This window comes from Lynx rufus, unplaced genomic scaffold (genome assembly GCF_022079265.1).
Source record: "Lynx rufus isolate CCGP_SWC_20201006 ecotype Redwood Valley unplaced genomic scaffold, mLynRuf1.p SCAF_13, whole genome shotgun sequence".
Classification (NCBI taxonomy): domain Eukaryota; kingdom Metazoa; phylum Chordata; class Mammalia; order Carnivora; family Felidae; genus Lynx; species Lynx rufus.
The window spans coordinates 3,791,732-3,806,219 of record NW_025814827.1 but is presented as its reverse complement, the minus strand read 5'-3'; the positions used below and the strand labels follow the sequence as shown (position 1 = coordinate 3,806,219).

The window sequence follows — 14,488 nt, the reverse complement described above, 5'->3', positions numbered from 1 at the left end:
TTAAGTCATCTAATTCCTTTGAGTCTCCATTTCCTCCCCTGGAAAGTAGGAATAACAACAGCATTTCCATCCAAAAGTTGTGAAGACTACTGGGAGGACAGAAACAGCAGTGCACCCAGAATGGCGCCTGGCATACAGTTAATGTGCAATGTTAGCCATTCTTATTCTTATTAATGAAGGTCAGGGTAGCACCATGAAAAGAAAGTATAGGTATGGTTATCTGGGCTGAAGTTGATGCTCAAAGTGTTCTAGAAGCTTCAAGGTATTATTATTATTTTGCTCTCGAAGACTTTTCAAGTATGGGCAATTCTGAGTCAGAACCAGCTTTGCCATCAGCTCTGACCTAAGGACGTCACAACCTCTAAGCGTCCTCACCTACCAAACTAGCTGCCTATCAAACAAATAACCATGAGAACAATCTGCGTGCTAAAGGGCCATACAGATGAGAGATATGTATTATTACTCTTAATGATATTCGGTGTCATCACCATGAGGTCCATCTCGGCCAGTCTGAACTGTAATATATCATTTGTAAGGCCACACAACAGAGGAGGAAACAGGGATGCCAGACAAGGTCACTTAAAGAGATCCTAACATTTAGTCATAATATTAAAATACAAAAAAAACTAAGAAGTATGGAGGGAAAAACAAGATCAGTCTTAGCTCTGGTACCCCCCAGAAGCCTGAAACTCACCCACAGTGCCCAGTGAGCAGGAAGAGATAATGAGCCTGATGAGACCCTAGACCCAGACCTTCCTTCGTAGCGCTAGGATATACCTTTCACAAGAGGCAGTAGCATGTTTGTTGCAGAGGATTTAATGACCACCAAAATCTTTTTCTAAAAACAGAATAAAATTGCATTTCCTTGTTTCTTGGATTAATCAAAATAACTGAGCGATGAGGATGGGGTTTAGGAGTCATGAGAGGGATTTCTTCCTTTTTGCAGATTTCACAGACATTTTTATGTGGTTTTTTATGAGCACATTTTTTTAATTTTAGAAAAGGAAGAAAGGGGAAGAGGGAGAGAGTAAGAGTTAGAAAGGTTAAAGAATTACAGGAATAGAAAGTTCAATACTTATCCATTCACAAATGCTCTGTAATGAGCTGTGGACTCTCTGGAAGACATAAGCCTTGAAAAGTCAAAAAGCTGGGGAAAGAGATGCCTCCCCAGAGTTATCTAAGTGGATCCCCAGAGAGGCTGGGCTATGGGGCAGAGGTCCCACTAAGGTCTAGTCATTGCTGTTTCCTCTCCCCTGGCCAGCCCTGCTCCATCTTTCACCTCCAGCATCTGCTCAGCTCACCTGCTAGATACCTAAGAAATGTAATCCTAAACAGTAACAGTATCTTCCTGTTTACACTGTGCCTCATTCTTGGCCTTTAAAAAAAAAAAAGTGAAAGAAAAAAACCCTACTTCAGACGCAGGGCCTTCCCTACTACACGCAGATATTACCATCCTCAAAATTCCTTTCTTGACAGACTAAGGTGGAAAACACTGCCACCTCAGGTCTGTTCCAGGACACACACCCCTCCCTCGGATTCCTGCAGCCTTCTTTTCTCTTGCACACAAGTAACTCAAGATGTGCTGATCTGCTGCACAGTGCCCAGTTCTGGCCTAGTATAAACCCTTCACTCCCCACAGTGCTGAGCCCAAACAACACCCCAGGGAGGAGGTGCTGAAATGCAATAAAAGCCAAATGGGGAAGAAAAGCACTGAGCGCAGAACAGGTGCTGAAGAGATCTGTCTGGTGTAAATTCTATTGCCCTCACACGCCGAGTTAGTTAAACCACAAAGAAGACGCTCAAGAGACTCCTTTCAACAGAGGTCACTCATGTTCCTTAAATCTCTCTCGAGTACAACCACCTCTTACCTGTATTACTCAGATTTTTCAAGTCTTTATAGCTATAAAAAGGTAACTGTCTCTTACCCACCATAGAGGCACCAAGGAAATAAAACCAGAGTTTATATGAAAATGCTTTGGGAATCAATCAACCTCTCTCTCTCTTTCCCTCTCCCTCCCACCTTGGCTCCTTCTCTTTCCATCTCCCTCCCTCCCTCTCTCTCAATGCAAGGCATTGGGTTGGCAACCACAACCACCTAGCTTAGAATATGATCCTGGGGCACCCCCAGGGTGGCTTAGCCACCTGGGGTGGCTTAGTCAATTAAGCGTCTGACTCTGGATTTCAGCTCAGGTCATTACTTCATGAGTCGTGAATTCAGGCCCGAGTCGGGCTTTGTGCTGACAGTGCAGAGTCTACTTGGGATTCTCTCTCTCCCCCCTCTCTCTGCCCCTCCCCCACTCACTCTCTTTCTCTCTCTCTCTCGAAAATAAATAAATAAACTTTAGGGGTGCCTAGGTGGCTCAGTCGGTTAAGCATCCAACTTTGGCTCAGGTCATGATCTTACAGTTCATGGGTTCGAGCCCCACATCAGGCTCTGTGCTGACAGCTCAGAGCCTGGAACCTGCTTCAGATTCTGTGTCTCCCTCTCTCTCTGCTCCTCCCCTACTTGCACTGTCTGTCTCTCTCTCAAAAATAAACAAACATTAAAAAAAAAATTTTTTTTTAAAGAATATGATCCTGGGCCTATAGCAAATCTTTTTGAAGCTAAACAGAAAAACTCAAATGTTCAGTCTTTTCCATACTAAACTAAGGATCACCTGTAAGACATTAAATGTTCACCTGTCTTCTATCCAGGTATTAGGGGACAGAAAGGAGAAAGACTGGAATTCCCTGTGAATTTTCTTGAGAGACTAACATATCTGTCCAAGCTAATCACAGCATATGCTTAGGATTCTATGAAAGAGAATTTTCTTAAGGTCTACTCCTTTAAAACCAGGATAGCACCACCTGCCCAATCTTCCTCGCAGAGCTGTTGTCAGTAAAATGCAACAGCACACATCTTGCGCAGTCACGAAAAGATGCCATGGAATGTTTTAACTTCCTCTGAAATCACTCCTGCTTGCAGCCTCCCATTCTCTGCCCCCCAGCCCACCACCTCCTATCTGCTAAAGACAATGTGAGGAAAGATGCTGCCTCAGGGGTCACTGAAGCCCACCTCTCAAGCAGCCAAGCCAATGGGAAACCTCTTCTGTCTCTACTCCTGAAAGTTCTGCTAGAAATCATTAGAGCCCAATCAGCACTATCACAGGGAAGCCAGGACTAGGAACTACATGTAACCACCCTTTAGGTTTGGGGAGGGTGGCTAACTACACACACCACTTTCCCTCCCTCGCCCATCCTGCTACCTCCATACTTGGACGCTGTGCCAAAGGCTCAGCCTGGAATGCTGCAGGGCCTCTGGTCTCTCGTGGAGGAGTAAAACATCTCCCCATGCAGGCCAGCTCACCCAGGTGAGGAAAGATACATGGCAGGCTTAGAGAAAAGGCGACTTCTCACACCTTCATCCTCATGTTGAACAAATGTGCCATCCTTCAAAAACAGAGATAAACCCAGATCCCTCCAAGAAAAGCCCTGAATTAATCAAAGCCCACATTCTCTGGCTGGTGTGGACTATTACCAGGCCATCGTGACTAAACCCTTTCAGGCATTTAGAATTCAACGTGGCAGCTGGAAGAGACACTGGCTGTCCTTACGTCAACTTACAAATTAGGGCTGGGTCACCAAGACACTACTTTCATTTAATAACAGATCACTGAAACTTGGAATCTAAGCCTTTCTTTAATCTGAATTTCTAGTCTTCTAAATATTTTAAGAAAGATCTGATACTTGCTATTATAGGACCTTCCCATTTACTAAATTTATCCTTCCAGCTGCTAAGGATCACCCAAGGATTTGAAGAACAAATCCGTATCCTTCCTGAGCAAAATAAAGACTGAAAAAAATCTGGGGCGCCTGGGTGGCTCAGTCAGTTGAGCGTCTGACTTCAGCTCAGGTCATGATCTCATAGCTTGTGAGTTCGAGCCCCGCGGCGGACTCTGTGCTGACAGCTCAGAGCCTGGAGCCCGCTTCAGATTCTGTGTTTTCCCCCTCTCTCTGCCCCTCCCCTGCTCATGCTCTGTCTCAAAAATAAATAAAAAGATTAAAAAAAAATTTGTTTTAAACATGAAAAAATTTAAAAACCCTCATTTCTTCAGTCTGACCTCAAACAGCAACCCCACCTCCCCCTGGTCATTTTATAAAATGGAAAAACATGGGATTGAGAATCAAGATCTGGGTTCTAATGCTAGCTCTGCCACAAACCACTCTGTGAGCCAGAGTTCATGGCTGTACTTTTCTGGGTCTCAGCTGCTTCTTTGAAATAACACAGGAAAGCTGGGATTCATGATGTTAAGTAGCTTCAACTTTTACAGTTTTCTTGGCCCTTTTGGGAACTTTTAGCTACGGCTGCATCTTTACGATGCCATGCACCCAGAGTTTCTATTAAAATTCTAATGAATGGGGCACTTGGGTGGCAACAAACTTCAGCTCAGGTCATGATCTCACGGCTTGCTACTGTCAGCGCAAAGCACTTCAGATCCTCTGTCCCCTTCTCTCTGCCCCTCCCCCACTTGTTCTCTCTCAAAAATAAAACAAACACTAAAAAAAAAAATTCTAATGAATTATCCACAAATAGTTTATGTTCACTCTGCACACTGTACTTTGCCAAATCCTTCTGGCCCATTGGAGATCTGTGTAATAATATTTGTACGGCACTATTTGCTCGAAAACATTTACATAGGTTGAACCATACGAAGCTGCCAACATTCAAACTTTTACCAGACAAAAACAGCAATTTCATATGGTTCAAACTACTACATTAACTTACTTATTCCCCCTTACAACCCCATGAGGTAGATTTTGCAAATGAGGAAACAGGAGCACAAAGAATCTAATAACTTGCCATAGTCACACAGCTAACAGATGATGGGGTTTGGATTTAAACCTGGGCAGCTGAACTCCTGAGCCTGTAGTCCTACCATAATGTTTTATTGCCTCCCATAATGGGAACAAGAACAGCTTGAAGACTGGGAGTCCAGAACAAGGTAGTGTCTCAGAAGGAGAGGGAGAGGCTCACACTGCAGCCTCTGTTGGGTTGTACCTTTCACTTCAATGGTGGCATTTGCTTTAGGAGCACTGACAAAGTGATATACACAGTGGTATTCGCCTGAATCCTCAGCTCTCGGCTTATTGATCCTGCAGAGATGAGAAAAAAAATCAAGTAAGGAAGCTGGGAACAAATATACAACAAAATATACAACAAAAGAAGAATCAAGAGGGTAACCAGGGACTCTCCTCTCCAAACTGTGTCCCTGAATGCAACTCCCCTCCTCCTAACTAAAAGCAAAAGCCTCCCTCCATGAAACATTAATGCTTTACTCCTTACTGGGAGTAAGATAGAATACAAAGATAGAATGATACATGGTCTCTAACCTTAAACAAGTAATCAAAATAGAGGGCTGTACAAAATACTATGGACTATATTTAGATATAGAGGATGGAGCCATCACCAAAAACTTTTTGCTCACCTTGTGGTTCTAGTCAAATAAATAAGAGCAGAAAAAAGCAAACCTTTTTCTGTGTTTCTCTAAAGACCCTTGTTCTTCTCATCTAGTTCTTCCTACCCTGTATTTCAGTAGCATGCCTTTCAATAAGTCTACTCACCAACAGGACCCAAGGGATAGTTTAAAAAAAAAAAAAAAAAAAAAAAACCGCCATCACAGCACCGACCGCAGAGAGGCAAATACACTTTTAATGCTTAAGTGCAGCTAAAACTCCACAGCACTGCATAATCTGTCGTACCCTCACCTCAGCCACTTTCTAGCCCTGCTGGGCTCTTTTCAGTTTTTCAACGTGTCACACTCGTTCCTATCTCAAAACCTTGACACAAGGGGCGCCTGGGTGGCTCAGTCGGTTGGGCGGCCGACTACAGCTCAAGTCATGCATGATCTTGTGGTCTGTGAGTTCGAGCCCCGCATCAGGTTCTGTGCTGACAGCTCAGAGCCTGGAGCCTGCTTCTGGTTATGTGTCTCCCTCTCTCTCTGCCCCTTCCCTGCTTGCTCTCTCTCTCTCTCTCAAAAATAATAAACATTAAAAAAAAAAAGTTAAAAAGAAAAAAAGCCTTGACATGAGATGTTCCTTTACAGAGAATAGTCTTCCCATCAATCTTAGCCTACTTTTGCATCAGTCTCGGCTCACATCACTTCTTCCTACCCCCCAATCTAAGTGACATCCCCTCCATGATATTATCTCTAATACTACAATGTCATTCTTCACAAGCATTCACCACAACATGTAATTATATGTTTATGCAATTGTTTGATGAATGTCTAGTTTCCCAACAGACCAAGTTCTATGTGGACAGGCACTGTTTATTTTGTGAACAGATCTACACCCAGCTCATGGCCTCGCTGGAATATAGCAGGGGGATGAATAAATAAACGAGTAAATGATGGAGTGAATGTAAATTCAGAATGCATAGCTGTGCAGAGATCCCAACCAAGGTAAGTAGAGGGACAAGGAGGACTGTAGGAAGTGTGTATGGCCAGAACAGCACTTCCTCTGAATTCACAAGGTGATCCTTAACAAGCTGTCTTGCCCCTAATGACCAACTTCACACCAGCTCAGCACACTATGGCCTACACACACCCCCAAACATATGCAGAAAGGCTGGTGTGTAATTACCGAAAACAGAGAAATCCACATCTGATAACCATTATACAGATCCTGCTCTTTTACTCAGTGGTTAAAACAGAGAACTTGCAATGGTCAAAGCTCCACTGCACTAGTTAATGCCTGAGAAAAACTCAGAGAAACCTTGACCACTGAGTGGCCGAACATATTTATCCACCTTACTGTTCAATCGCAAAAAAGAAATACGGGTTACTAGACCACAGATGAGGAGAGACACACAGTCTATCCCCAGGACTGTCTCAGCATACCCATGGCAACCTAATATTCTAAGAGGAACTGCCAAGAGTCTTCTAAACCTCATACAAGTGGCTCTTCTTAAACCAATATCCTCCCAACTGGAAAACAGACACAAGTCAGCTGCTCTTAGCAAATGTTCCAGAGTTTGGAGAAAGAGCAGCAGCTGTATCTTCAGAGCTCAGACTGACTCTAAGTTCCTTGAAAAGACTTAGAAAGATGACTCCCAAGCTTGAGCCCATGGGCTCAAAATCTCCCTACAACATTCCTGTCAACTAGCTACTGGGAAACAACGCAAATGGAAAACGTCCCCTACAGCTGAGCAGGAGCAGGGTCTGAGACTGGCTCCATGGCTGACCAAACTAACAGGTGGCTCAAGGGCTCATCAGCTGTTTTTTTTTTTTTTTTTTTTTTCTTCACAAAATGTGGGAGAACACAGATTCCTTGAAAAACGGACAATGCAGAACACTCCTGGAGAGCTTCAAATAAACTAAGAGGAAGAAGAAAAAAGAGGAAGAAGAGGAGGAGGAGGAGGAGGAGGAGGAGGAGGAAGGGGAAGAAGGGGAGGAGGAGCAAGGGGGAGGAGGAGGAGCAAGGAGGAGAAGGAGGAGTAAGGGGAGGAGAGGGAGGAGAGGGAGGAGGAGCAGGAGGAGCAGGAGGAGCAGCATTTTATAAAGTCAGGCTCAAATTTATAGTTACAGTTCAAATCTATATGGGTGACATAGTACAAGACCCATGTCTGGTACCTTGAAAGAGTTGTTAAAAAATACAAACTTGTAAAACTAAGAAACAGACCAGGAATATATATATGCCTTTCATTCCACCAAACACTTCTATTTGATTAACGTTTTCCAAACTATGAGAATACAGCTGAGGCTATATTTCCAATTTAATATGAGAAGAAACTACAGTCGAGACAGATTAGCTTGCCACTAAAATGGCAGGGGGAAAAAAATGACCTAGAGTCTAGAAAGTCAGAAGACCTGGAACCAACCCTTGCTTCTGTAATTTACTAGATACAGTATTTGGCCTGGAAAACAGTCATTACTCTTGGAGTTTTAGCTTCCTCACTTGAGAAAAGGAGGAAGATCCAGAAATTAACGTGGGTCAATAAATAAGGGATATGAAAAGATCTCAATTTTGCAAAATACTGCAGAATGTCCTTGCTACTACTGGGTACACAAGTCTTCCTGATCTCACTCCAGTGCACTCTTTCTTCTCACTGCATAATCCTGCCAAACAGGATTAGCCGATCCTTTTCGGGATTAGGTTTTAAACACAAACTATTCTGAAAGGTGAGGTGCCATGTGTTCTAGATATTACAAAAAAGCACCAAATGTTTGGGTGCCAGGTTAACTTCAGCCAGCAAATATCCCCCCTTTCATCAAAGGATGTTTACAGGCTACTAAACTTATTCCAGATCACTAAAGAGCCCTATATCCACCGGTCTTGATCTGGTTATGGTCATATTAATCACTCCTAAAAGGTAACTCACTAGGAATTCTACCCAATGGCGAAAGATCACTTACGGTGTTCTTGCTCTAAGAGTCCTAAATCAGATTTCAATCTGATTCCTCAAAGCACTGAATTAAGTCAAGGGACCTGCATTCAAGTTCTGACTTTCCTACTGACTAGCATGGTTACCCTGAGCAAATCACACCTTATGCCCTCCGTTTCTCTATTATCATAATGAGAGGAACACCTAGAGCTCTCAAGCCTAGCTATTCATTGGACTCCGTCGGAAATCTTTAATAGGTTCCTGGGCCTCACCCGACACACTGGATTAGACTCTCCAGAGAAGGACCATATATATCTTATGTGTCTCCTACGTAACATAATTATGGATTATGAATGTCCATAGTAAGTTCACTGCTCCCTCCCATCTTCCTAGGAGCTGTTAGTTCCTCTCACCTGTATTCCATGTTGCTGGCATTCTTGCGAGTGGCAGTCAGCTCTACCCCATTCTTTGTCCAGTAGCTGTATGTAAGGGTGTGAGAGCTGGAAGTGAGGTTACACTGCAGAGTGACAGGAAGAACAGGGCTGTCTCGAAGAATGACCTCTTCACTGGTGACAATCCGTGGCTCTGTAATAAGAGTGCACAGTGATAGGGAGCCACAGCCTTCTGTTCTCTGTAGCCCTGGCCTGAGAATTGGATGGGGTAGGATGGGGAGACTAGAAGAAGAGGGAGGGCAGACAGGACCACATGAGGAATTTCACTTTACCAGTTTGGAGGAAGTCAAGAAAGGAAAAACAATGATTATAAGCAAATGACCACTAGCGCAGACAACAGCCTGAAGACCAGTTGGCCTAGACGTGAAAAGAATGGGAGTATTATGGGTACTTATACTGGCAACGATCCACTTACACTTTTAACACCACGGTTTTATGATATAAGAACCACCAACCAATTCAGCTTCAATTAGAAAACCAGGCTCCACCTTGCAGTTCTGAAGACAAAGGCAGTATCATTTATATAACTAATAAACTCCCTATGGAGTCACTAGGCCTTGGAACAGTAATTTCTATAATTAGATAATACATGTATGGCTTTTCCCACATTTAATTCTGATAAACCTATGGCAAATCAGCCATGGCCATTAATTATGCAGAAAAAGTGTAGATCCTTAAAAGCAAATTTCCTGCCAGAAGTCTATTGTATTTTCCAAAATATGCCACGGGAAAATTCTGAAGGAATCATCACAGTTCTTCTCTCCAGCCCATATTTATTCCCAAAACAAAACCTTTTCAGAATTCCTGTTTAAAACACATTCCACTGTGGAGATAATATAACTAGAATGCAGTATGTGTTGGTATCATGGGCTGTAAACATTTTAGAGCTGAGAGGCCCTTAGAGTTCACTAAACCCCACTCTTGAAGAGCTAGAGACAGAAAATGGCTTGTGCAAGGCCATAATTATTATTAGTGGCAAAGCTGGGCCTAGAACACACATCTGACTGAATTCTCTACCTCTGCCTCCCTTTCCCGGCCCCAAATCCCCCCCCACACTTTCCACCCTATAGCAAGTTACATACTTCATCTTCTGGTTCTATCCTGGGCTTAGATAACCTGGGGTCATTAGTTTAGAATCTACAAAAATAACCTATTTGACCCAAATATTAGAACACATTGAGCAGAAATTCTGTAAGGCACACTGTCATTCCTGGAAGGTTCATCCTTAAAGCCCTTTGAATTCCACCACTATATGAAAGTCAAGATGTTTGTTTGCTGTCTTTTTGTTGTTGTTACTTATCTCTAATCTTTTCCCACACTTAAACATTTTCAGGTAAAGTCTAAACTTTTCCCATCCACCATCAGAGGTATTTCTTCCTCTTTTATCCTTTTTCCACTTTTTTCTCAGAAATTCTTGACTAGCTTCCCATTTCCCTGCCCCTGGCAACTCTGTAGCAGCAACCTAACACCATTTTACGCAGTATAGTGCTGACTCTTAACTCTTGAGGACAGAACTCTCTCCCTTCACTGGAACTAAACCTTGTTCACTGTGCAGGGAGGAGGATAGTATGGAGCAGTCATGGGACACTTGAAAAACATAATGCCCAAGGACCTCCTAATCAATGCAACATTTCTGACTGTAGACTCGTATTAAAGAACACTGTGGCAAATAAAGCAAATCCTCAAGTTTCTTCAATTAAATTGCCTCTCACTATTTTCTGACTCTGGCAAAAGGATAATGGTTATCTTCCATTCAGCACTGATCCTTACTGGTGACATCAAACAGGGTCTCTATGTACAGATAATGGAGGCATAGCAGCCACTAAGACAGAAGCAGATGCATGTAAACACGTTAGCGCAGTGGTGTCCCATGGTTTCCAAAACACACTGGACAGAAGCCAAATCCCTGGGCCTTTAAGTCGAGCAGAACGGCTGCAAACCCTGCAACGGAAGGCGCACACACACCATCAGCAGAAAGCACCACAATTCCAAGAAAAATCAAAACCAAGCAAAAACAAAAACAAAAACAAAAAAAAAAAAAGAGAGAGAGAGAACCAGTACTCCACAGAAATTAAAAATATAAAGGCAACATTAAAACCCAAACACACTTTTAGGTTTTTACTAAATTTTTATTATCCAATTTTATTTCCTGTCCCATTTGGGACTCTCCTTCTGGTTCTTCTTCTCAGACTGCACTGAGAAAGGGTAAACTCTGAGAATGAGGCCAAGAGCTTCTAGATGTTTAAACACAAGGAGGCCAAAATAAATGCTACTCTTACCTGTGACGATGCAAATGCCCACTGCAGCTCAGGGAGATTAAGAAGTTGATGAGAGCAACCTGGTAGACTTTCTGCCAAGAATTCTTGGAAGGCAAAGGAAAGCACTTTTCCCCTTAAGTGTTAAAGATCCAGGAGAGAGTCGGCTGGGAGCAAGTGGATAATTTAAATAGGTTTAAATATGATTCTGCACCATAGGAAGGTTGTGGGGTGTGGTACCTCCCTCCAATGATCGCTGTATATGGAAACCAGTGCTAACCCAAGCTCCTTGGCCATGGTGCCACATCTGCATTCTGCACCAGGATGAAGGTGGAGCTTTTGTTTCTGTGGCCCAGCAATGCCCATGAAAGTCCAAGAGAGATGAACATTTAGGAGAAGCCCCAAAATTTTTGCCTGCCACTGACTCCTACAGAGAAGCAGTGGATGGGAGACCCCTACCCTCACCGTCACACATGTGTAGAACATGCTATGGCCAGGGAGATACCCTAAAAACTGGGCATATTTCTCATCCTGTCTTATTTTAGTTCTGGGGGGAAATACTGTCAAGGAGTCATTTTAGAAGACTTCAGCCTCCTCCTGGAGGCAAATGTCCTTGGGATGCTAAGATCATAAAATCCAATTAGAGTGAATTCAGGGTGTTTTTTAAAAGTAGCATCAGCAGCTTGGCTCTCTAAAACAGTTAACTAGAATTAACTGATTGATGGGGAAGTCTGGGATGAGACTGAACCAGGGTTTGGTTCAACCACATGCAGACACTTCTAAGTTAGGAAGTTTATTTCCAAGTAAACTGGAGAAATGTTATGTATTCTCAGGATTGGTAGTAAGTACCCCAAAGACTCATCTTCTTCTAGCCCCAAGACATGACCTCTTAACTATGAGTCTACTTGAGTCAAGCTCCTGGAAGTACAAATACCAAATGCCCAGCCCAGTCCATGCCTACAAACTTCTGCAGGTCTTTGTGGCCATTTGGGTAATTCTGGTTTTATAAGGAAAGGAGCAGGGGGGCAGGAGAAGGAAGCGTGCAAGGGAAAAATTGTTAAATAAAAGGAAAATTGCTGGGTTAATAATATTCCCCATTTTCACATAGACAAGGTTTTCTTTTCCCCTTTCCAGAAGCAGGTTCTCTGATTGAACAGTGCCAGCTGCAGCAGCCTCTCCTACCTCTTCCCGAAGGCCTCTTCTCTCCATAAGCATCTTCTAAGGAACTATGAAGGACAGACAACTAACTTGCTATCTTCCATATTAAGTACATAGATATTCAGGGCCCATATCCTATTAATCCCTGTGTTACTACCAAATTCCTCATGAATGTGTTCTTACTATTTTTACTTACTCTTTCTAAATCAATCAGTTCTTTAAGCCAGAACTGGCTACAGGTCTGAGTTCTTAAAAGAGAAGGTGAAAACTCCAGAGGATCATTCCATTAAGTAGAGTATGCTCCCTCAATTACAATCAGGTCAGATGTGGGGCTAGAACTCTTCCTGGTCAGGAGCACTGGCTCTGTGGTGGCTTTTCCCTCCCTCTCCTTGCCTCTATACAAGCAGCAAGACACTTGCTAGAAAGAGAGGTGGCCACAAAAGTCCCTGTGTCTAATGTCTTACTTATACCTGACACAACAGATGAAGAGAAGAATTCTAAGCCAGCCGCTTAGCTTTCCCTCATCACTCGGTTGGACGTTAGTTTCTTCTTTTTTCAAAACACAAGAAAAGGCCAGTGTGAATGGCTTCCAAACTATTTCTAGGGTTGCCAGCTTCTGGGAAGAGGAGCACTGTGCCAACAGTCAGTCATCAGAGTCAAACTATCTGTGAACAGGAAGCAGATGCAACTCTGACTCTGAAACAGCATGATGGGGTTTAAAAAAAAATACTTTGCAGCTTGTGTCACCTGGTGCCTAACAGCAAGACACATGGAGGAAATCTCAGACTACTGCTTTTAAAAGAACAGGAGACTGGATGGGCAGAACCAGTAAGGAGTATGCTGCTGTAGTGCAGGGCTGTTATCAGAGAAGCACGTGCCACTGTTTTAGAAAAGAAAAAGAGCTGGAACTATGGAAATATCCAAGCTTACATGCCACCCAACAACCAAAACACACCATCACACCGCACCTATGGCGACATTCCCATCACAGAACAGGATGACACCAAGTCACAGTGAGGGAAGAAGCTGGGCAGACACAAACTTAAAATCATAGAGGTGAAGGCAGCTATTCAGAGAGCTTCAAACAGATGAACAGAAGAAATAAAAAGTAGTTAGACTGGGGAGAGAAACAAAAATAAAAAGGCACCAGAGAATAAATCAGCAAAAGGATAGCAGGAAACCTACTACAAAATTAAAGGGGAGGGAAAGAAACAATTCAACACTACTACCCTGGTTTAACTGCCTGGTCTTGTGAGTTTTAGGTGGTTTTCTGAGCCTCCCCAGTTCTCCCTCCCCACCTCTTCCCAATGCAGATGATTTTGGACAGGCACGGATTTCCCCAAATTCTTTGTTCCTGAGGAGAAAGACACAGAGAAGGGTTGGGGGATGAGGGAGGTAGAAAGGACGGCAAAGAAAAAAAAAGTTGCCACAGATGTTTTTATACACTACAACCAGAAGGGTCGTGGGTTTGAAAAAACGAAGACAAGGGGTGGGGTGAGCGATCATACTGGGGAAGAGGGAAAGGAAGCAGAAGGGAAGGGTCATTGGGCCACCTCTAATGACTACAGTACTACTACTGTAGGGTGCTGGACTCACTCTGAAGGACGCTTATGGTGGCCTGGGCTCGAATCCATGTTATGGAGGGGTTTTGCCTCAAGTCATTCCTCTTGGGGTCGTTGCTGGCCCTGCACTCGTAAGTCCCAGAGTCCTCCAAGGTGAGCCGGGTTATTCTCAGCACACTCACGCCGTTTGACCCGTAGGCGGTGTTTACGGTGACACGGCGCTTCCGAGCACCGTCCCACAGCTGTCTGAAAGACTCTGCCCGGTTGACTTCTGCGTACCACCACTGGATCTCTGGCGTGGGGCTCCCGACCACGTCACAGTACAGCTCAAAGGCGTCCCCAGTGAGCTTAGTTTCTGACATGGGCGACTTGACAAACCCAGCTAGAGGGAGGGGGAGCAGGAATGCAGTGACAGGCCAAGCAGAAAAAAAAGAATCAACAGGTGTTAATAGTAATTTAAAGAAAAGAAAAAAGCAAATGAGTTGCAAAGAACAAAAAGGATTCATTTTTAAACTATAAAGATATAAAGAGACAGTAAATAGCATTTCATACAAGCTTTTAGAAGAAGAACCACCCTGGGAAGCTTATGAAGCAAAGGCAGGCTAATTACAAGCTGGGGCAGCCCAGGTGCTAGCCAGGCAGAAGCAAGCCCACTGGAAAGCATTTTAGCAATGGGCCCAGTTGGTAGGAATGAGAAAG

General features: G+C 43.6%; 1 protein-coding gene across 1 annotated transcript in view; it reads right to left on the bottom strand.

The window, feature by feature from the left end:
• NPTN (neuroplastin) overlaps positions 1-14,217 on the bottom strand; it is a gene marked incomplete at its 5' end in the record, with an annotated part of 36,255 nt that extends 22,038 nt beyond the window's left edge. The window contains 3 exons of the mRNA XM_047075670.1: positions 5,039-5,133; positions 8,776-8,947; positions 13,824-14,217. Coding sequence (XP_046931626.1) covers positions 5,039-5,133; positions 8,776-8,947; positions 13,824-14,217 — 661 coding nt within the window. The remainder of the gene's footprint in view (positions 1-5,038; positions 5,134-8,775; positions 8,948-13,823) is intronic.
• Between the last annotated feature and the right edge of the window lie 271 nt (positions 14,218-14,488).